The sequence below is a fragment of the Cavia porcellus genome, unplaced genomic scaffold (genome assembly GCF_034190915.1).
Source record: "Cavia porcellus strain 051 isolate PalLab524CR breed Dunkin Hartley unplaced genomic scaffold, mCavPor4.1 scaffold_22, whole genome shotgun sequence".
Lineage (NCBI taxonomy): Eukaryota > Metazoa > Chordata > Mammalia > Rodentia > Caviidae > Cavia > Cavia porcellus.
The window spans coordinates 19485028-19507968 of record NW_026947505.1 but is presented as its reverse complement, the minus strand read 5'-3'; the positions used below and the strand labels follow the sequence as shown (position 1 = coordinate 19507968).

At 39.4% G+C, this 22941-nt stretch overlaps 1 protein-coding gene across 3 annotated transcripts in view; it reads right to left on the bottom strand.

Annotated features, from left to right (window-relative positions):
- Positions 1-2319: 2319 nt before the first annotated feature.
- Positions 2320-22941, bottom strand: part of Themis (thymocyte selection associated) — a 169176-nt gene continuing 148554 nt past the window's right edge. For 2 of the 3 annotated variants that reach the window (XM_063232883.1, XM_013151126.3), the window contains 2 exons: positions 20312-20445; positions 2320-9274 (listed from right to left, as the gene is read on the bottom strand). In XM_063232883.1, the coding sequence (XP_063088953.1) occupies positions 9259-9274; positions 20312-20445 (150 nt within the window). In that variant the 3' untranslated portion in view covers positions 2320-9258. The remainder of the gene's footprint in view (positions 9275-20311; positions 20446-22941) is intronic. The other variant, XM_063232884.1, reaches the window with a different exon arrangement.

Below are 22941 nucleotides of genomic sequence, written 5' to 3'. Positions count from 1 at the left end.
AAACAACAAAGTCTTCCTTATGCTATTTTTTCTCCACCTATTATAAAATATTTCCCATGTACAAGACACAGATATACTTAGACTTTCATTTTCAAACTCCCCTGAACCTTTGCTCAAGGGCTTGGTACTATTTTGAAATTTGTGTCTAATTTTCCCTTTGCATTACCGCACATTGTGCAGTAAATTGCACAATTCTGAAAGGTAAATCTTAATCAATTAAAATCTATGCGCACAACTCTACAACTGCAACTCTGCAGTCCCTACAACTGCAGTAGAGATTAATACAGAGACTATTTCTGACATCCCAGTAATCTGTAATAAGCCCTTCTAATCACTACCAAGCCGAAGGCAGACAGCCTTCTCCCTTCTATTGCTACAGAACGATGTCACCTGTTCTTAGAACACTTATAAATGTGTTCATACACCATATGATAGTTTTCATATCTGACTCTGTCATTCAACCACAGGAGTTTGAAATGCATTTGTGTTGTTGCATGTGTCTGAGCTTTATCCTTCTTTAAGGCCGCCTTATTTTGCATTGTGGGATTCCCCTACAAATATTTGTGTTCTAAACTTCAGGGGCACCAGTTGTTTCCAGTATGCAGCTATTTTTTAAAAAGGGCCCTTGGACATATTTGTACATATTGGTAGGTAAAGTCATTCAGTTTTGTTAGACATACACCAAGAGAAAGTTTTGGATCATAAGATAGGTACATGCTTAACTGTTGAAAATATTGTTGTTTTCTCTCAGAAGATGAAGTAATTTAACCCCCCTCAGTAGCTAGTGAGAGCCCCAGCTGTTGTGTACTTTCTTCAAAACCCCATTTCTGTCACTTTTTTTAAAAAAAAAAACTTACCTACTGAATTTGTGATGATACACCTCATTGTGATTTTAGTGTGTATTTTCCTAAAGACTGCCTGTGATTTCAAGCACCTTTTCATGTTTATTATCATTGCTTGGATAATCTCGATCTCATTTGTGAAGTGTCTGCTGGAGATCTTTAACCCATGTCAGCATTAACCTCATGTGCTTTACTTAGTGACTCACAGAAGTCTTTCCCTACTTATATTAAATAGAATCCTTTAAACATTTATTTTTGCAAATACCTTCTCACATTGTGCAAGGTCTCTTTTAACAACATTTCTTCTTGATAAAAGATTAAAAATCATTTTCTGTATTTATTTTCTTTTCTATAGTACATCTCTTAAAAAGCACATCCTGTATTAAGAATGCAAATAACTAAAACTAACTTTTGATCATCTGTTAATATATAAAAATATCAGTGACACAAGCATACCCATGTTTATAGCAGCACAACTCAGTAGCTAAATTTCAGAAACAGCTCATTTGCCCATCAACGGATGAATGGATGAAGAAGATGTGGTATTTACCCACAATGGAGTACTACTGTCCCCTAAGGAAGAATAAATACAAGTCATTTGTAGGAAAATAGATACAGCTTGAGACCATAATGTTGAGTAAAGTAAATCAGAGACACAAGTTTATATATCACATGGTTTCTTTTATATGAAAAATCCAGAATATAAATAAATACATTAAAGAGCAAAATAAAATATAATAGCAAACAGGGAGCTCGATCCTTAGCAACAGTGAAAGGGGCCAAGAGATGGAAGGAGGAGAGGAGGGAAGAGGAAGAGGATGGAAACAGCACTCAGATGAGGTGTGCACCAGGGCCAGGGCTCCCCACTGTGGTCATCCGTGCGTACTGTAACTGCATACTAACAAAAATCTTTATTTTCTTGCTTTTATTGTTGAGAATTACTTAATTGGATTCATTCTTTTTTATCTCATGGAAAAAAGGTCAAACAAAATTTTATAACAAAGTAATAAGAGAGTAACAATGGTTAATACATTGTACATTGCTATTTTTAAAATAGTAGCTCAGGGTACGAGATATGGGCATAAAGATTTCTCCACCCGATATTAGCACAGACCTTCCTTCTTAACGAACTAAGAGACACTCATTGTATAACTGACTTGCGTTTTTCCCCCTTTCCCTATGTCCTTTCCTCTTTCACCCATCCTAGTTCCTTTTTCCTTCTGAGCAATTTCTTCCCATTTCACAATATCTGTTGTACATTTTAGAACTTATTTACTCTTTCCAATTCACTTTTCCTGCTTGAAAAGTTTTCCTCCATCTCTCACCTTCCAACTTTTGTTTTGAGCTTAGAAAATCCTATTGCCTGTCCAATCAATGCCCAGTATGTATTCTTGTATGTATATTCTGAAATTTCCCTATGGTATGTGCCTTAGTTACTTTTTACTCATCGCTTGAGACAAAATACCTGAAGCCCAAGTTGGGAAAGGAAAGGTTTATTTCTTACAGTTTTTGGAGGTTTCAGTCTACACTCAGTTGGCTCCCAGGCAGGTGGGCATGCTGCTGCAAACAGCAAGCAGGAACCAGCAAAGAGCAAGACACACCTTCTTCCTGCCATTACATCACATCTGGCTCCACCCCTTTGTGGGTGGAGCACTGACACCATCAATCCAAGCACTAGACAATGAACCAATCACAAATGCACAATGCAAACTCATGAGGCCTGGGGTCATAGACATAAACCATGACAGTATGGCTTATTGGAAAATTACTTTTCTAAGTCCTTCTTAAAATATCTTATGTTTCCTAAGTCTGATGGTCAGCTTTATGAACTCTCATAAGTCCTCCTTTGAATACGGCCTCTCCTCTGCCTCCCATTTCTCTTTCAACTCCATCCACTCTAACACTAATTAAATAAAATTTATGTGTTCTTACATTCCTATCAATGTTAGCTAACATCTCTTATATTTTTGATGTTTTATCTTTCCTTATTGTAAGCTGCTGGATGATAACTGAAGATTTACGTCATCGACTTTTTTTGCTGTTTCTAATCTGGGCTTTAGGGTTTTAAAATTATCCTACTTGTTATCTCTAGTGTTTATGTTCATTTTTACTACATTGTAGTAAAAAAAAATGGCATAAAGTTCCCCCAGATTACCTTGATTTAAAACTGACCAAGATAGGAAGCATAAACCACATCCTACTGTAGACAGAGTTGCCTTGATCAGGGTGCTACTTCCAAGATATAAAGAATTCAAGGGCGATGGCCTTTGTCATCCTCCACTTAACTTAGCAGTTTTTCCTCTGCCAAATTATAAGAAGCGATATAATAAAACTGTCTGTATGATAACAACAGCAGTTGGCAGTGGATTTACCCAGGCAGTAACCTCAGTTGCAATTGCTGTGTTTTTCCCTAGACCGGATTTGCAAAGCCTGTCATGCCCCATGTGATCTCTAATCTGGAGAATGTGGAAGGAATCTGCGTTCTTCCTAATACCCACAAGAAAGGATCCAAAGCAGTGACTGTGTCAATTTCATCCCAAGATGATGATTGTTTGTGACCACAGAGTTCACCTAGAAATATCATGTTGGTCTACTATATGGAAGATATTATCTTAACATATTGTAAAGGAAGATGGATTCCCTGGGAGGATATATCCAATCCAAGTACAGTTAGGTAAACCTGACAAAGATTCAATATGTTGCCATTCCAACAACCTTTTCAGGGTTTCAATGATGTGGGAATGTCAGTCAGTGTATCTCTACCGAAATACAAGACAAGCTATCGTGCAGTCTGGGATCATGCTGAGTTGCTATAATACAAATGCCTTTGTCTGAATAATTTATAAACAATGCAAAAGAACTGCAAAGTACAGTTCTGGAAGCTGGGATGCTAGAGCTCGGATGCTGGTCAAGGGTTGCTCAGCTCAAAGATGGCATCTGTTGTTGAGTCCGCACATGGCATAAAGGGACTAGGGGCTCCCTTTGGCTTCATTTATGTGGATACTAACACTAATAATCACAGTGGAGTCCTCATGACCTACATTTGCTTTAGAGTCCATCCATTAATATCACTGCATTGGCTATTAGATATCGGTATCTATTAATTTGGGGAGGAGACCAACCTTAGACCATAGCTTGTATCCTGCCCCTCTTTCCATTAGAAGGATCTGCTCTACATGGCCATTTTGGGTTCTAGAAGAGTTCAGACCTCAGTGGAGTATACAGCTCTGAATCACACAGGAAGTGACATGCTAAGTGACATTTTTATAGGGCTCAGAACAGGAAGGGGTAGTACAGCAGGTCAAATCTGCAGTTAGAGCAAAATGGTATTCCTGCTGTGCTCTCTGGAAAACTCACAAGTTACCTATGATATGTGCTGCCTACAACCTTTAATAATCCCTCAAGGAAGCACTAGTACACAGCCCCCAGAGCATGCTCACAAAGTTTTGTCATAGGACTGCGCATCATTTTAAAGCACAGTCGCCATGCTGGTGGTCCTTAGGAGAGACTGAATATGTGGCACTGGGATACTGGGTCCTCACCATCTCTCTCAGTCCCATGAGTGAGAATCAGGGGTGGAGTAAGATAGAAGCACCACATTCGGGGCTGCAGTGGAGCAGACACAGATGATTCTGTGAACGGTGTGAACAAGTGGTGCAGATCCCAAAGTCACCAACCATGTCTACTTTCCCAAGTTTATGTTAATGAAGCCCAAGGTGAGCTTCTCTTTACACAGCCAGTAAGTAAACTAGATTGATTCATGGATGAGTCAACTTGGGGCGTTACTAGAGGCCTGAAACAGATCACTACTGCATGACAGCCCTTCTCAATGGTGGGCCTGAAGAACAGTGGTGCAGAGAAATCCTCCCACAGCATCAGGGGGTGTACCTAGGTGTGCACTTCACATGCACAGGAAAATGGCCAGGAGGGAGAATACACACACACACTGTTCGGCAAGTGGCTTCCAAATCAGATACCTAGAATGGGACAGATGAAAGATAAAGATATCTGGAGAAGAGGAGGTAATTCTGGAAAAGTGAACAGAAAGTGTGAAATTTTCATATAGTATGCTCACATGTCTCAGAGAACATTCGCAGCAGAGAAACACTCTGTGGTCAATTAAACAGCAAGACTCAGTCTACAGATACTGGCCAGCTTCTGCTCTTAGTCACCCAGGATCGGACTCATGAGCAGAACAACTGTAGTGCGAGATATCCAGATGAGTCCAAGGCAAATAGTGTGAATTCTTTCTCATGAAGACCGATCTGGCCCTTGTACTAGTTGGTGTTAAACTGGCTATCACAAAACCCGGTGTTAACCACTGTCTCCCTGCTGCAACATCTTCTTTTGAAGAGTGTTGACCACTGGTGGTCAAACTGTAACACTAAAGGTAAACTGACTTAGTGTGGTGCTGTGTGGACAGCCCACCTGAGAATTGTCAACAACATAGAAAGGAGAAGAGGAGAAGGTTCTCCTGGTACTGTTAGTTCTGGAGAAGTTTGTCATGCTGGCTTTCCTGATATGATCTTGGTTATTCTCATCATTTGAGGAACTCGGGACCTCATTGTCACTGAGGATGGCTGTGATACCTTTCCAGGGAACACTGGTCCTTACTTTGAGCTTTGCTTCTGGGCACAGACCGTTGATCCTGCTGGCACAAGTTTGCTAGCTTCCAATGCCGACCTGTGGGCCTTCCCAGTGTAGATCCATGAGATAGGCTTGCACGAATCATTGTCATGGGCTCTAGGCCTCCAGATGGACTCATGGGAGGCATTAACATAGGTCCTAGGTCTTCAGCTGGACTCATACAGGACACTCCTGTGGAATCCAGGCCTTCAGGAGGATTCTTTGGGTCCTAATGTGTAGATTTCCTGTAATCTTTTTTTTTCGTATTTGACTCTTCGGATAACTATCCTAAAATAATTCTATAAATTATGCGTGCTCCATTAAATTGTTATTCTTGCAAATCCTGACTAAAACGAAGAGATTGCCAAGTCATTTGGTAACAGCTCGCTACATTGGATTCCTTCCATCAAGAAAAGTTTATTGGAACTGACACATATCCTGGTATAGTTTACCTTTCCTATCTACCGAGCCTCTGCTGGCTCCACATTGGAGGGCTCACAGAATTTCTGTTCTTTGCCCATGAGATCCTGTGCAACATTACCTCAGACAAAATGACACAACCTAACACAGGGGCAGAAGAGCAGAGGGGTTCGCTCCTGGGATCCAGCAGTCCTATCAGAGAAGCTGGAGTTCAAACAGTTGTGTGTAAGTCCAGCTGAAGAACCAGTAAGGAATGCAGAGGAGCTAGGGATCGGACTGGGAAGACGCAGTTGGGCTCCTCACGGAACTGGGTTGTCTAACTTTTCTCGAATCCTGTGTTATTTCTTTTGATTTTCACACAGATTTCTCCTAAGAACACTCTTCCAATAAGCTATGAATGGAAGTCTCCACATTAGCCTTTGCTACTAGGGGACGTCATCAAGACAAGGATTGGATAAGTATTTGTTATCACACATGATTGGAAGTGAGAGAGGAAAAAAAACCTCAATGGAAAAAAAGATGCAGGTTCCCCAAAATAAGATTATTAACATTTCACTTATGAGGTAGGGAGATACATGTATATATGTTTGTCTTTTTCATAAAATTATAAGAGGTAAATGCAATTATTTAAGTAATTAATTTAAAAATTAGTTATAACAGATAAATTTAATGAAGATTTTATCCTTGCAAAGCTATGCAATTTCTATACATGTATTCATACATTTCTCATAATGTAACTACAATGTAAACTCTACTTTAATACCTGCCTTACATATTAAGGAATTTGATGCAAAAAGAGGCTGAAAAATTCCCTTAAGGCAACCAGATAGTAAGAAGACTCAGAATTCAGGCCTACGCAGCCTGGCCTGAACACTCATATTCTTAATTTTCATCATTTAATTCGCAAATACATATTCGAAACCAAATACACACCAGGCATAGCCATAATTATCCAAGCCCCCTGCATAAAATAAGAAAAAATCCTTGACAGAAAATATACTAGACATACAGAGTCTATGTTACGTGTTAGGCAGAATCAAGCATGGAGGAGCCTGAAACAGTAACACAAACTCCATTCCAGGCAGCAGAGGCAAAGAGTCTTCCTTCCCACAAACCTTACATGTTCTCTCCCATTTAGAAGTAACCGGGCTGCACATCTGCAAGTCACATTAACTGTCAACTTCGATCTGAGAGGAGCTTTCACAGTAAGGTCCTGGGGTGGAGAGTTTAGCCAGCCCATCGCAAAGAAGCACATCATTCTCTACATCTCACTTCCGTTCCACTCTCCTTTTCAAAGCTGCTGGACTGGGTGAAGAAGAGGGCAGCTCTATTGATTAACAGCAGCACTGTGAATCGATCTTGGCACCTAACTATGTAGCATGGCCACTCTCTGAATTTGGTCATTTCGACTGAACTCAAAATTGTAGGTCTGCAGGAGGCACAGAGGGCATAAAAATCTCCCTCTTAAGCAACTTTATCCTTAGTCATGAAAAATTGAGTTAAATTCTAGTTAAAGATCACTTGAACTTAATTGTCCTAAAAGATTCGTTATTTCACAGTTATACATGGCAGAGAACACAAACAAGAGAAAATTAGGAAATTCGTTTTCAACTTTCCAAAACCTTTCCCAGGTGAACATGAACCTTATTGTACTTTTGTTATCAAGAAAATTGGAACTACAGTAAATAAAAGGAGTTACACTATGTTAGAAATGTTATACACTGTTTTCAACTAAAGTCCTTGATTTACAATCAAAGAAATACACTGTCTTGATATTTTAATCAGAAAATTATACTCATCCAAAGTACAAATTGGTTTCTTTGGTTTAATTAAAAATACTAAGTATTCACTTTTATTTAAAAACAAAAAATTCCATGAGCCCAAAAGCACCTATGATGCAGTTTTCTAAAGTTTTTGGGTTGAGTTAGGATTCTCTGTGGTTTTTGAAAATCAAATGTGGGGACATAAATTTGGAGAAATTCTTGTCCTAGTGTACACGAACAAAGGAAAACAGAGAAAAGGGAAACCATCTCATAAAATTTCACAAATTGTAGATAACAAATATTACTACAACCAAATTTCTGACAATTGTTAAGGTAGTATAAATTAGGATTTATGGTTCCTTAACAAGAAATGGACATAACATAAAGGAAAGTAAACAAAATCAGCATATAAACATTATATGAGAGATCTGTAACTATGTTTTGTACTTAAAAGTTATTCCATGATTGACTGTCTTCAGAAAGAAATTCTTTAGCTCTAAATCATCACACAAGTTCTCCATGTAATTTAAAATAATTATGAGATCTAAGTCAGTTTTTGTGAAGGCTCTGATGTATGGACAAAGTCTAATTCTTGATGTTAAATTTCTATGTAATTTAAACCAGATAAGTGCTGTTTCTTAATTTTATGAGAAGCAAGAAATATTGTTGCTGTTTACTTAATAGATAATATGATAAATTATGAAAATGTGATTTCTCTTAAAGGGATTTTTACAGGTTGCACAAATATAAGTGTTATCATAATATTCACTAATCAAGAATCACTTTGCCTTTAGTCAACCAAATTTATTACCTCTTTTTACAATTCTCTTCCCTTTACTTTCCATCAAATATTATGATTAAACATTTTCCTACAAGTCTAATAAATATTCAAGTGAATTACAGTACATAAAATAATAAGATATATAATCAAAACTTTCAGTCATAAAATCTGAGTTTTAGAGGACAGAAGAAATAGGGAGAATTTCTATAATTCAGAAGGCTTTGGCTGACAAGAATTGAACACATCTATTTACAATGTATTTATGAAACAAACAGAAAATGTGAAGTCATATCCATTTCTACAGTTCTCAGGGAATCAGATAAGAAACATGGGTATTTTAAATCACTCTCAGACACAAGTATTTTTCCTCAAATTAGTTTTAACAAGAATGACAATGACAGTTGGCAACTGGGAAAGTGAATTCTAGAACCAAAATAAAAATATTTGATAAGCATTCATCTAATCTTAGATTGATTTTGCTTAGAAACTAAAGTATAAAATTATTTTTAACTACTCAAGTTGTGACAAAAAGAGTCACAAAACTGTGCACATTAAATGAATATAACCTAACTATGAAGAAATACAGACAGATTTTGGAGCAAAAGAATACACAATGAGAGCTCCATGTCATGGATTTTCTTTGTTTTTATCTATTAAAATCTTTGAAATGGTTTTCTCCTTGGCACTGGTCAGTCTGGGTCCTCCTGGAGTCCACTGGGGAGCAGTTGATAATCTCTCAGCTGGAAGCCTAGACTTCCATTATACCTCAACGTTTAAGTTCACTTCCCAAGTGGATTCCATCACTGCTTGGTATTTTTGATGTTTTTCATTTTTGAAGATTTCTGTAAGTAAAGGAAAAATCAGACAGGTAGATCAGAATATGTATTAGAAACTGCCAGGAAGGAAGCTGCCTGTTTTAAAACACTGTTTGCGAGACACTCACACGCATACAACCTTTTGAGAAGCGTGCAAGCAAAGTCAGAAGAACACCCAGCCCAAGTACAAGTAAAATTAAGAGATGGAATTCCTCAGCTACAAGGGTAGATATTTCTATAAAACAGGAGAGGATGCCTTAAAGTTGAAAAGCATTTGCTAGTTGACAAAACTTTTCTTTGCAGTTTGCTTATCTTGATAACAATTCTACTTTATGATAATGTATTCTAGGAAAATAAGGGCCCACTACGCCTGTGACCTGCCCAACATTCACCCAGCTAGCAAAGGACTGGAAAGGGTTTGATCTAATAATATTTGATAGTAGACTCAGCATTCCTTGACTAGATCAGTAGGAAAGATCACAAACCTAATGAGCTTTTGAGAACTACAGGAAAGGAGGTAGGTTAAACCGAAGGTAAAGCAATGTGTCTCAAGAATACTGTGGTCTAAATCTCCTAATTAACATATTCATTCATTAGACATTAACAGAACGTGCTAACAACTCTCAGCTGAAGTATGTAAGAGTCTGTCTGTCTTCAGATAAGGCACTTCATTTCTTCCAGTATGGCTCAACAAAGCATGAGAATGAGTGGTGTAAAGGCACACAGCCCTAACAGCCGTTAAGAGGTACAGAAAGCTGGAAACCTTTAGCACACTCTCATAGTTTGACTGCAGCAGAGATCTATTAAGTACTAGTTGCTTGGATCAAGACAGGCACCCTCTGTGGCTTCTGTTCCTGAATAGCATTAGTCAGGGACATATTCCTTTCCTTCTATTTAGTCATTGTCCCATCACTAAGCATAATACCTGGCACCCACAATTTATAGATGGAAAGGTGTATTTTGCCTCATGGATTCAGCCTATATTTGGCTGGCTCCAAGACAGAAGCAGGTTGGCAGAGATGCACACTGGAGGAAAAAGTATTCAAGGGAGCAGAGAGAGAAGGAGAAGATGAGACGAGAATCCACCTCACCAGGTCTGACATCAGGGACACCTCCAACCCAAGTCTCCCCCTAACAGTGTCCTCACTGTGAACTCATGGATGGAGGAAGCCACTGCTGACCATGGTGTTCCCACCCTCCAGTCGCCCTCCAAATGCATGGGATGCCTTCAGGAGACTTCAGATCCCTGAACTATTGTATCTTGCTTCTCCTTTCAGCTTTTCTTTTTGAGCCTTCTTCCTTCCCACATTTCTTCTCTTCCAATTTCCATCCCATCCTTATTCCTGTTCTTTCTTTTCTTTTCTTTCCTTTCTGCTTTAAATTCTTTTGCTTCTACTACTAGCTAGCTGTCTCACCTAAATTCAGTTCCCTAAATATAAGGACCTCTTTTCTTTACCTTTAAAAATAGCAATAGGGAAGGTTAATGATGCCTAAGGTACAGGGCTGTTCCAATGGTTAAATGAGTTAGCATAAAGATTAAGTAACATATACATAAAAAGAGCCTAAGACCTTCTGCCCCACTGTTAGCAATGTTTATAATGAATGTGAAACATAAAGACAAAATGTACACCTTAATGACTCCTGAGGTTCTCACAGCCTAGCTGGAAAAGAAAATCAGTGATGTCAACATAGGAGGAAACACAATAGTACCTTGGTTCATGAACTCAATTCATTTCATTTCAATGACTGTGGGGAAGTGGGCTGCACTTGTGTTTGCCTGGGGAAGATGGTCATGATTGTTTATTACCTGATGTGGAATTCAAGAACAGAAGCAAAATCTTGCCCAGCCCTTGTAGACTTAAATACAATTGGTCGGGAATGGAAGCATTCATGAACCAAGGTATTATTGTAGGTTTCTACATACACCCCTCATCCTGATGACCAGAACTGTCTTTTTGTGCATGGGAACATCTCCCATTGGAGCCAGCTAGAGGCTGGAGGAGGTCAGTGGCCTGCTGGGGGAGATAGCCAGCGCCTCCTGTGCTCTTGAATTTCATGACCTCGGATCATGAGCCACTGTCTCCAGCTGGTTCAGTTTCAGGTATTTCCTGCACCACCAGCAGTGATATGGCTGTCAACAGTAGAATTTGCATTGCAGATAAAAGAGCACAGAGTTTTTTTCAGGTAACAAGTCTTGACTGAATTCCTGCTGCTGTCACTGACTATCTTGAGTCTTTACCTGTGGAAAAAAGATAACAACCATATTTCTTCCTTTTGGTGCTGTTTTTCATGGGGTGGAGGATAAGGGAAAAACATAGCTATATCACAGTACAAAATGCCAAACCTGAAGACCTAAGACTGATTCCTGATTCTACATCTCACTGGCCACGTGTCCTGAGGAATCTCTGGATTCCATTTCCTTATCAGTGATGGAGTTTTGATAATAATAACTGAATCATTGAGTTGAGAAAATATCAAATGAAATAATGGAGCCAAAAGTGCTTTGTAAAACATGAAGTGCTTCAGAAATATGACCTGCTATTACCACATCTTATATTCACATAAAACTATTATAAGCCTATAGCAGGAAACTTCAATCTGTCATAGTGACAGTTATTAGTCCCACCGTCCCCTGTCAATAAGCTGATTTAAGACAGTACGTAGTCAAGCAGAAGAATGGGAAGCGAGGGAATTAGGATAATTATATTATCTCAGGATGAAATAATGGGATTTAAACTACGTTAATTTTAAAAGGGACTCCACAAATCACTTCATACTGCCCGAAACAGTCCTGCTGTAGGTGTGTTGTAAATAACATCCATGTTTTCTGGTGGACAGATCTAATGGATGGAGAAAAATATTTCACATTCAATAGAAATGCTGTTCTGTATTGCAAGCCTTTTCAAGAAAACTTAATGCGCACAGGAACTGGTGGTATTCAAGTTTTAAAATCCAAATGGTTTTAATCACTTTTATTTTGGGATTTTCATTTCTTTTGGAAATGGCACAAGTTTATTATGGACCTAATATTTCTTATGCTGAAATGACTATTCCTTGAACTAATCGTTTAGTTGATAAAATTAACTAAGGGATTTGGAGTCGTATGGACTCTGTTGACGGGATCAAGGCAAACATTTCACTGACAGAAAACCCAGCACAGAATGGCATTTAGCTTTACTTTTCTTCTCTAAAAAAAGTAAGGTAAAGAAGTATCCTTTGTTAGTCAGAGTACACACCATTGCAAAAATAATCTGTTATTCAGTTGACACAATGCAGTTATAAGCCTAAAATCATGTGAATAATTCCCTGAATGACAAGGTCAAGGTGAAAGGAAATCTCCATTTCCCCATAATTTAGAGAAGTCACATGCTGGTATATCTAAAACTGGTTTATATTCTCTAAAGCATTAATTTTAAGTCACAGCTGTTCACACCTCACTTTTCCTGTGGTGAAAGCCAGACTCCTAAATTTGCTCAATCTGATGTAGAATCATCAACCTGCCCCAAGCCTTCCACCCCCCTGAGGAAGTGGTTAGACTGGGGTTTCAGCCTGTTCTCTGCATCTCATGGACCTCTCCTGAGCCTGTTCACTTGGGCTGTCATCCTTGCTCACATGCATATACCAGCCTCTACTTTCCTTTTCTTAGCACCTTGGTAATTAACTTGCTGCCTGAGACTGAATGAATGATAGACATTCATAGCTGCTTCCATCCTTCTCATGTGCTGTCATGAGTCTCATAGTGATGCTCCTGACAACTTTTTATAAACAGAGAAGTGTTGATAGGTGCCTTCCATTATCTGCTAAGTATTGAATGGGAGTCAGAAGTTCATTTCTTTATTCAAGACCCATCAATTAAAGACCTATTGTGACCTCCTTGAATTTGAAAACAGAACAAGCTGGTTCTCATGATGTCCCTATACATGTGGACCAACAATCTAAATAGAGAAGGAAAGGCAGGCAGCCCAAGATAGTAGTCTTATACTTTTAAATAAGGGAATTAGGAAGGGGCACAAATAAGCTAGCAGCTGAAAGAAGAGCCAAGGAGACGAAGCCAAGAGCCGCAAGCCTCTGGGGAAGACTGTCCACGGTCCAGTCTGTGTGAGCCTTCAGGGCGCAGCAACTCTCAGGTTTGGAGGAAGGCTGGGAGTGCATGAGAGAAGAGGAGCAGCACTGGGAGAATGTGCGAAGAGAGAATTCATGGTGACTCAGGTTACAGGGCAGATGCTCAGGCTGCTGGGTTTGGAGAGCACAACAGAGGCTGAGAGCAGCGGGGAGTTCACACCACATTGACAGCAGTGAGAAGGAAGAGAGATGGTGGGATTTCAAAATCCATTGGAAGATAAAGCTTGCAGGGGTCCCTGATAGAAACCTGCAGGGAGGGAAAGCACGAGAACCATGGCTCACAATTGCTTTTCCAAGAACGTTCCCTGGTTTCCTGAGTCCCTTGTATCAGAATTGCCAGAGAAATGCATTGAAATGGATTCCTGGGATGCAGGAGAACCTCCGAGTCAAACTCACTGATGTAGAAACTAGTGAACTTTTTCTCTAAAGAGCTAGATTGCTGAGACAGGAGGATCACAAGTTCCAGCCTGGCTGGGACAAGAAAGTGACTTAGAGAGACAATGTCTCAAAAAAAGCAGAAGGTTGAAGATATAGCTCAGTGCCAAGGCCCGAGGTCCAAGCCCCAGTAACACACACACACACACACACACACACACACACACACACTCACACACACACTCAAGAGCTGGATAGTAAATACTTGTCATAATTTACCAATTTTGCAGGTAGAGCACTAAACCAGTTATATATAATGTGTAAATGAGGGAATATGGCCATTTTCCCATGAAACTTTGTACAGAGAGATTACACCTTCAGTGTTAAAAAATATTACTCTACTTTTTATATTTTAACCCCTTCAATGAAAACATAGAAAAAGAAGAAAAGAAAGCACATTTTTAGTTCCTGGGCTTTACAGAGTTGACCCACAGGCTGCTAACCCTACATGGAGAACAGATCCTAAAAGTTTTTATGGAAATCTTTTTTTTGGGGGGGGGAGGGTGGGTACCAGGGATTGGACTCATGATCTCCCGCTTGCCAGGTAGGCACTTATGCCACTGAGCTAAATCCTTAGCCCCAGATCCTGAAAGTTTTAACACTCACATTACATGATTTTTTTATGTACGAAAACTTCCATCTGAGGTATGCATGTTTCCTAATTTCAAATAATTATCACAAAGAAAAGTGACAATTTGTGAATTCAAGTTCCATCTTGGCTCCCTCTGGCTGTGAAGCTACAAGCCCACCAGCTCATGGACGGTGTTTTCAGTGAGTGAGGGTCCCGTCCAGCCACACATTGAGAAGGAGGCAGAGTGAAAAGGAGAGAGTTGTTTTGCCTAGAGAGATGTGTTTTTTTTCTTTTTCCTTTCAATGCATTATATGGTTTTGCTTTTATAATGAACATTCTGCTGATGAGATCGCCTATTGATGAAGGCTGAGGAATGAGATTTTCCACAAAGAGCGAGCGCTGCAGGGAATAAATTAATCTCAAGGGAAGAAGAGGGGCAAGGTTGACAGGGTGCACACAGCTACCTAATAGGAAATGATATTTCTGAATTGCTCGAAGAATCAAATGACTGCAGTTCTCCTTCCAGCACATTCTGAGACATTTAATCCTTCTGAGAAAAGGGTTGCTATAAACCAAAGAGCAATCTTACAGCCTTTTACTTTAGGGTGTCAGGATCCCCAACTCAGGGAGGGGAATTCTCCCCTGGGTTTATATTATTAAAACTCTGCATTGTTATGCAGTAGCAAGATAAAACAATAGAGTATCAAACAGTTAATAAGCAGTAAGAAATGAGAAGCATAAAAGATCCAAAATTAGAGAATAAAGACACACAAAAGCTGATTACCCTTACTAATCAGCACATACTATATACATGTATTGGATTATCATTGTGTAACCCACAAATACATACAAGAGTTTAAAAATTAAAACATTAAGGCTTTTATTTTGAAAGTAAAAACAGAACTATCAGATGGTCTGACAATAAAAAATAAAAAATACTAGCTTTTTTGATACCAGTTTAAAATTATCAAATATTTTAAATGATAGCTTTTCCAGTCTTTGCAGTAAAAAATTATTATTGAGCTTAGAAAACTATGTAGAATAACCCTGAAATCCTGAGCTTCATTTATTAAAATTGAGAGAAAAAATGTGTTTATAATAATGACATGTAAATTACCTACTTCATCTTCAATCAAGCTCTTTAATATAAAATCCACACCCTGTCTGTTTATGAAAGACATCCTGAGGGGATACTAGCATACTTTATTTTCCCTCATGGTAGTAAAATCTGAAGCTTATATTAGACATTTAGTTTGAACTAAGGCTCAGTGTAAGGACTTCTTTAATTTCCTACAGATCCTTTCTTTATTATCCCACTTCCCGCTAGGTCTCAGTGGAGGGCTTACTTGTGGGGCTTAAGTCCTCTCACCTGTTTAATTTACAAAAACGAGGATCCTAATTGTCGAAGCACCTGTGTGTGAGTCTTGCAAGAATGTTTGAGTCCAGCAAACCCAAGCTCTGTGATCTACACCAGGCTGTAGAATTCAAAACTTTTGGGAGGAGTTGGCCATGAGGGTTACTTGATCTGCCCCCCACCCCGTGTGGTGGGAAAGTGAGACATACAATGGCTTATGGAAAACACATGCAGGTTGGGGCAGAGCTCGGCTGGACCTTAGGCAGCTGTGCCCCAGCATCCCTCTCAATGGTTTAGCAGCCTAAGTTATGAAGGACAAGCAGTGGTAGGACAAGTCTACAGATTAGGGGGAATACGAAGGTGAAGCTTGAAAGGGAAGGAAGTCACCTTAGAGAATATGGGACGGGAGAGAGTCAGATTCTCTCAGTAGAGAACACTTCTGTAGTGCAAAAATAAAAGATGATGCTGTACTGTCCAGCAGAGATATTAGTTGCTGGCATTTCACATAAAAGAAAAAAGGAAAATGGCTCCCAGTTTTGCCAGGCAAATCACTAGAAACAATTAAGGAGTAACCTACTTAGCAACTGGATTTTGTTCACAACTAAGCTTAATCCTTACACTGAATGGCTTTGCCCATAGCTGAATGAAGTCACATGCCCAATCACCACCCTCTCAGGGACAGCTGCACCCAGTGACTGACTGAGGTTTAGGACAACACTCAAGAGTCCTGAGTTTACTTGGGACCCACTTAGGTCTCTGCTGTGGCTGTACCATGACTCCTCTTCCCCACTGCCCTGGCCTGGGTCTGTTATCCGCCTCAGGTGTTTTTCCTGACAACCTTTCCCAACTCCCTTTCCACGTGTAAATCAGCCCTGGGAACTGTATGTGCCACAAATAGCTTACTGCAGGCATTTCCACTGAACCTGTGTCATCTACCAAAAATCTCTCTGCAGCTGATTGAGCAGGGAGCCCTGTGCCCCTCCTGACTCATTTGTGCAGAAGTTCAGAGGGATGGAGTCTACCAGACAGAGGACCATCACACACGTGTCTCCAAAATTAGGATGTCTCTTAGACTGAGCAATTACTGACATAGCCAAAGAGGGGTTCTCAGCCCCTCCCCTGCCCAAAGCTTTCCCAGCACCATAAAATCCCCAAGAGGATGCAGTTCTCAAAGGAAAACAATGCAAATTAAGAGACTGGAAGAGCTGCAGCAAGTGAGCCACAGTCAGCACTTTGTAGAGATATTGTAGAAAAACAAAACTTTTCCTTAGCAATCAACACATAAAGACTGAGTAGTTAATTCAGTAGTTAATTGTTATAGCAATGACTTAATTGGTGCTTATCATGCACTATACTAACTGTCATCTATTTGATCTAATGTAATCTTCAAAATAGCCTATGGTGTACCACTATTATTAACTCAATTTGACAAATTGAGATACAGACACTTTAGCAAATTGCTCCTGGCACACAGTTAGCAAGCAAGAGAGCCAAAATGTAAATCCAGCAGTCCTATTGCAGGCGCCAAAGATCTGTACTTTACCTTCAAACCACTCATTCATGCTGCTTAGGAGAACTGTAGCCTTGGGTGTTTACAGGCAAAAGAACACACAGAGCTAATGATACTGTTCCTAAAAGGATAGGCGAGACTCGCCAAGCCACTATGTGAATGAAGGACCCAAAGAAGAAGGTCATCCCTGACACTTGGAGAAATCCATCAGTCTCTTACACAGAGGATCATGGGGCTGAGTGTGTTGGCCTGAAGTTACCTTATTATAGTTTTGGCTGCAATCGAGTCTACAGTTATTACATGATCATGATAAGCCATTCACAGCAGTCTCTCTAGGTTTTTGTGTTGACTGTATAGATAAGAAATTGCCTTCAGTGAATCACCACATTCATATGTGAAAAGGTTCCATCTCATTTCACCAAAATAATAGATCAGGGTATCCTGAAGGAACAAGACTAGACAGATAACACTCTTATCCCGATTAAGGCTCATAAATGATTGTTAAAACACAGTCAGTGATAGACTATAGAGTTCTGCCACAGTTCTCACCAGAAGAGAGTTCAGTACTGCCTGCCAAGCTACGTTATTTGCAGGGTAATGGCTGGAACTGCAAATTGTGTTAAGCAAAATAAGCCAGAATCAGAAATACTTTCCCTAATATGTGGAATCTAAAAAAAAAAAAGGCCATGAAAGTCGAATGGCACCATAGTTGCACAAGAGGAAGCGAATACAGAGGGAAAATGGGAGAGAAGGGCAATACGGAGGATGGAAAAGTTTTTAATTATGTTATGAAGAAATCAAGATGCTGACTTGAATGTATTGAGGTGAGAAGGAGTCTACGATACTCCGTTCAGTGAAACAACAGGCTACAAAGCAGTATTATGGGGTACCGCCAATTTTTGTTTTTAAAATCTATCCAGGTATTTATTAGGTTTACCAAGACATTCTCTAGACTGGTGTTCATTTTACAACATTGATCTGTCTTTGTGACAAAGATATTCAGTGGATTTTCTTTTTGTTAAAGAGTATCTTTTAACTTGTGTTATCAAGTACTTCTCAGTTGAAGAGATGAATTGCTCTAAGCATGTGAATCATGGTTAAGTTAATCGGCTTAATCGTAGTAATGGTTTCACAGTATTTCAAAACATGAGGTGTATACCTTAAGTATATTATTTTATTAGTTATACTCAATTAAAATGGAAAAAATGAATAGGTAAAATGCCATTGAAGGAAGATTTGAGGAACAAAGGAAGGACAAACTCAGAAAGACTCTCATTTATCCACCCTGAACTAGAAGGAGGACTACGCATGTCAGGGTGAGCCAGCCACACCAGCCATGGAAGTTAAGTCCCAATCCAGTTAGACACATGCCTGATCTTCATGAGATAAAAAAAAAAAAAAGTCTGAAATTTTTAAGTTTTGCTCGACTTTACTTTGTAGTCTCATGTATGAAATTATAATAATTCATAATGAAAAGTTTATACTTTATTGCATTGACAGAAGGAAAAGCAAAAATATTGCAAGTGTGCCTGGGGGTAATTTTTAAGTAAATACATGTTGAAATTAACCTAAGAAAGGCGATTTTTCTTTAGGGTCTTGAAGGAAGCTACACCGCACCACGGCATAGAATCACTATTTTAATTCCAGGTCCTCTTTGTCCTTCAGTCCAGCACTTTACAGACCCTGTGCCGAGGCTGAGGCTTCCGTGGTCTGCAAGACACTCTACAAGATGCCCTCTGGGTGCAGCGCAGTATCCCAGAGCCGCACACAGGCGAGGCTGGATAACAAGTTTCCCTGTGATTTGAAGAAAAACTTTGATCTCAGGGATTGTGTTATCTGGTACTTTTTTTAGGATCCCTAATCTTAAAAAAAAACAAAAAAAAGAACAGTTGCCAATGAATTAATAATGGCCTGAGACTGAGCACGCTGCAGCAATTTTCACTGTAGTGCTTGTTTCTTTTATAGTCATACTTGATTAGTATTTGAAATGTGGAGGAATTGCTATATGCATGGTTTTCAAACCCCTTTACAGAATTTCATTTTTATCACTCAGACAGAGTCAATGAAAAGGTAATAAGAAAAGCTCTATGGGATATTTTTATAGGAGTATCAGAAGCCAGTAAGCTAACTACATGAAAGAACTGAGATTGCACAGACAGAGTTTGGAGCAGAAACACTTCTGAGACTTTACGTCTAGTATTTTGACTTTTACATGTCCTTGGAGAAAGAGTGTGCCAGCCACAAAACCAAATAAGGAAGGAAAAGGAACTACCATATGCTTAAGAGTAATTACAATTTTCCTACAAAGTAAATGTGAAGTTTCAGTGATAAAGTTTAATAGAAACTGAGCTGGTTTGCTGCGTGTAAAATATTGCCAAAAAAGAAAACGCTTATTTCCCTTGGTAACTCATCTCCAATTTCCACCATACACAAGTTAGTCCGGATGCCTCAAGTGAATGCTATCAAGATCTTTCACAAGTACATTTGGTCTTGTTTTTCCCCTCATAGCAATGAAAAATACTATACTATCCTTGCTATAAACCATCATGATTCAAGTCTGCATTTGACTGCTAATCTGATGCTTTTTAAAATTAGAAAATCTGTTTAAATAAACCTCTTATTTATTGATTTTTAGTTTATTTACTGTTATTTTGAGGCAGGGTCTCACTATGTATCCCAGCCTGGCTCTGAAGTCACAGCAATTCTCCTGCTTCAGCCTCCTGAATGCTGGGATTACAGACATGAACCACCACACCCCGCTAAAACTCTTTTGAAGCTGTAAATCTTTCTTGTTTGTTCTTCTACCAAAACTATCAGCATATGATTAAAGTGACAGTACAATCAGTGTTGACAGAAAACAGCAATGTGTCCATGAAAACCATAAAAGAGAGGCACAATTTGAACAGTGCAAAACACCACATGAATGTCATGCTGCACTTAAAACAACTTCAGTGAGAGACACAGGCCCGGGCCACAAATGCTAACAAAATGCCAGTAGGAATCTGCACATTGGGCTTCTGTCCAGCAAGCAGCTGACGTGGGTTCTCAGGGGCTTAACGGGTCTGTACTCACATTGGTGCCTGCAGCTGTGGTGGTCCACGCTTGTTCTTGTCTCTCGCCAAATCATCCTGATAAGCGACTGTTGCTCTTAAACCCAGGCCAGCTCGATGTGAAGGAGGGTTCTTGGCTGTGCCTGCACGGTGACTCTGAAATGACAGAGGCCAGAGTGACTGATTTCACAGGTAAGTTATCAGTGGAAGACAAATGTTTTCCAGATATGTGTCAAGGATAAGCATCCATCAGATGGAAAGTCTTTTCTGGATGTCTAAAGAAAACAAATTCCATGCCAAAACAGGTTAGAAACTACATCAGTCTCAATGTATTTTGGTAATGTAGCTGTGGAAATTTTTAGGTAAACTGATTGACTAGAATAAGAAGTTGGTGTGGGTGCCAAAGTCATCTTCAAACTCCATTTTCAAAGACATATAATTGGGTGTATGTGAAACGTAGATATATGTTTCTTTTTGTGCTCTTTTTTTTTTTTTTTAACTTTTTATCAGTACCAGGGATTGAACTCACGACCGCCTGCTTGCAAGGCAGGTGCTTATGCCGCTGAGCTAAATTTCCAGCCCTATGATTCTTTTTTGAAGGCTGTAAAAATAATTTCCATTTAGAACATTTTTACATAGCTCCTATTCATATAGTTAAAGTAATCTTAGACTGTCATTATATATTACAAAATGGCATTTCTTTAATGAAGAATGGCTGTCATGTGTGTATCATCTGTACTTGTTATATCAAATCATAACACCTACTCAAAATTTATACACTATTATCAGCATCCTGAAAATTGGACAAAGCTTCTTTAGTCTATTTAAGAGTAATAATTCATCATAACAATGAATCACGAAGCCAGAGCATCAGCGGTCCCTGTACCTTCTCTTGCATCAGTAATGACACGGCGTTTGACATTAGACTGACCCATTGTGTACTTAAAAGACTCATCAAACTGGGTGGGGTGGCGCATGCCTGTAATCCCAGGAGAGTTACAAATTCAAGCCCAGCGTTAGGAATTCAACAACTTATTGAAAGCCTGCATCAAAATAAAACATAGGAAAAGGGCTGGCCTGGGTCTTAGTTAGGAGGCCCTGGGTTCAATCGCTCGTACCATGTAAGATTAATAAAAACATTCATCAGCTAAAAGCTTCTAAGGACAATCTAACGAGGAGATTAAACTTCAGCATTTCATTTCCAACCAAAATTCAAATTAGAAATTTTATCAGTTTAATGTGATTACAAAATATTGGAAACTTTTTTTGTCAAAATTAGCCAATCATTTCGGTTCTTAATAAGAGAGGATAATGAGTAACTTTCCGTTAAATTTTCATCTTCGTGAAGAGTTGATTTTATAAAATCAAAGACTTTCACAGCTTGGAAAGGGTTGAATAATTCACCCACGTTAACACAGTGAGCAGCCTGGAGGGACTCTTCCTCTGTCCTTTCGCACAGTTTTGTTTCCTCTGGGACTCACCTCTCAGGTTTCTCAGTGCAGAGGACTGGTCATGCTGATGGTCTCTGTTCTCTACTCCCTGCAGGCATATCCTTTACCCAGACCTTGGCCATGCCCACTTCCTTGCATTTTGGCTTCTCCCCATGGTTTCCTTGGGAACAGCAGGGTGCAGATACAAATGGAGACCTGCAAGGTGCTAGCTCAGTGGGCTTTGCTGGAGATTGCCCTTTCCCTAGACCCTGCAGGCAGACAGGCATGCTCAGTGAGCTGCAGGAGAAGTGACCCCAAGTGTCAGAGTTGAGGCAACCACAGTCACAAGAGCCTAGAGATTCCAGGGAACCAGCCCCAGTCACCTGACACCGACATGGTTCAGCTAAATTTCAGCCACATAATCTAAATAAGTGTGACTGGAGCTGCGGGGTTTTCCTCATGGTCACAAGTGCTAAGTGGTAACAGGTACCTGGTACATTCCGAATCCCAAACAGTGGGTGGGCTGTGCAAATGCCAATATAAATATGACACAGACTCTGGTACTAAGTTGTTGAAATTGTTAAAGCTGAGAATTAAAATATAGAACTGTAAGTCAGTTGTAGATAGTAGTTTTCTCTTTTTCCTTTCATTCCCTTCTCTTTTTTCTTTCTCTTCCTTCCTTCCTTTTTTTGTTTTTTGTTGTTGTTTTATTTTTTTTAAAACAAGATCTCTCGCTGTGTGGCTCAGTCTGGTCTGAACTCATGACTGTGCTCTGGCCTTAGTCTCCCAAATGCTGGTGTTGCAGGCATGTGCTGCCATGCTTGCGTGCTCTTTCTTTCCTTCTTTCTTCCTTCTTTATCCAACTGGGATTGAACCCAGGACTTTCACACTGAGTGACATTCCTAGTCCTTTTATTTTTTAGTTTGAGACAACTTTTTGCTAAGTTGCCAAATTGTTCAGCTGGACTGAGAATGCAAACCTCCTGCCTCAACTTCTCAATGCACAGGGATTACAGGTATGTGTCACCACACCTGGCTCCAAATTCTTTTTATAATCACAAATGATAGGATCCAGTAATAGTATCAGAGACAATTCAAAAGACTGAAGCTTGAAAAGTGATATTAGTTAAATTAAGCCACTACATTTGTTAACATTTGATTCAGTCATATGTTATCACGAGTCCACCATACAGTGTACATTTTAAAATCTACTATCAGACTAA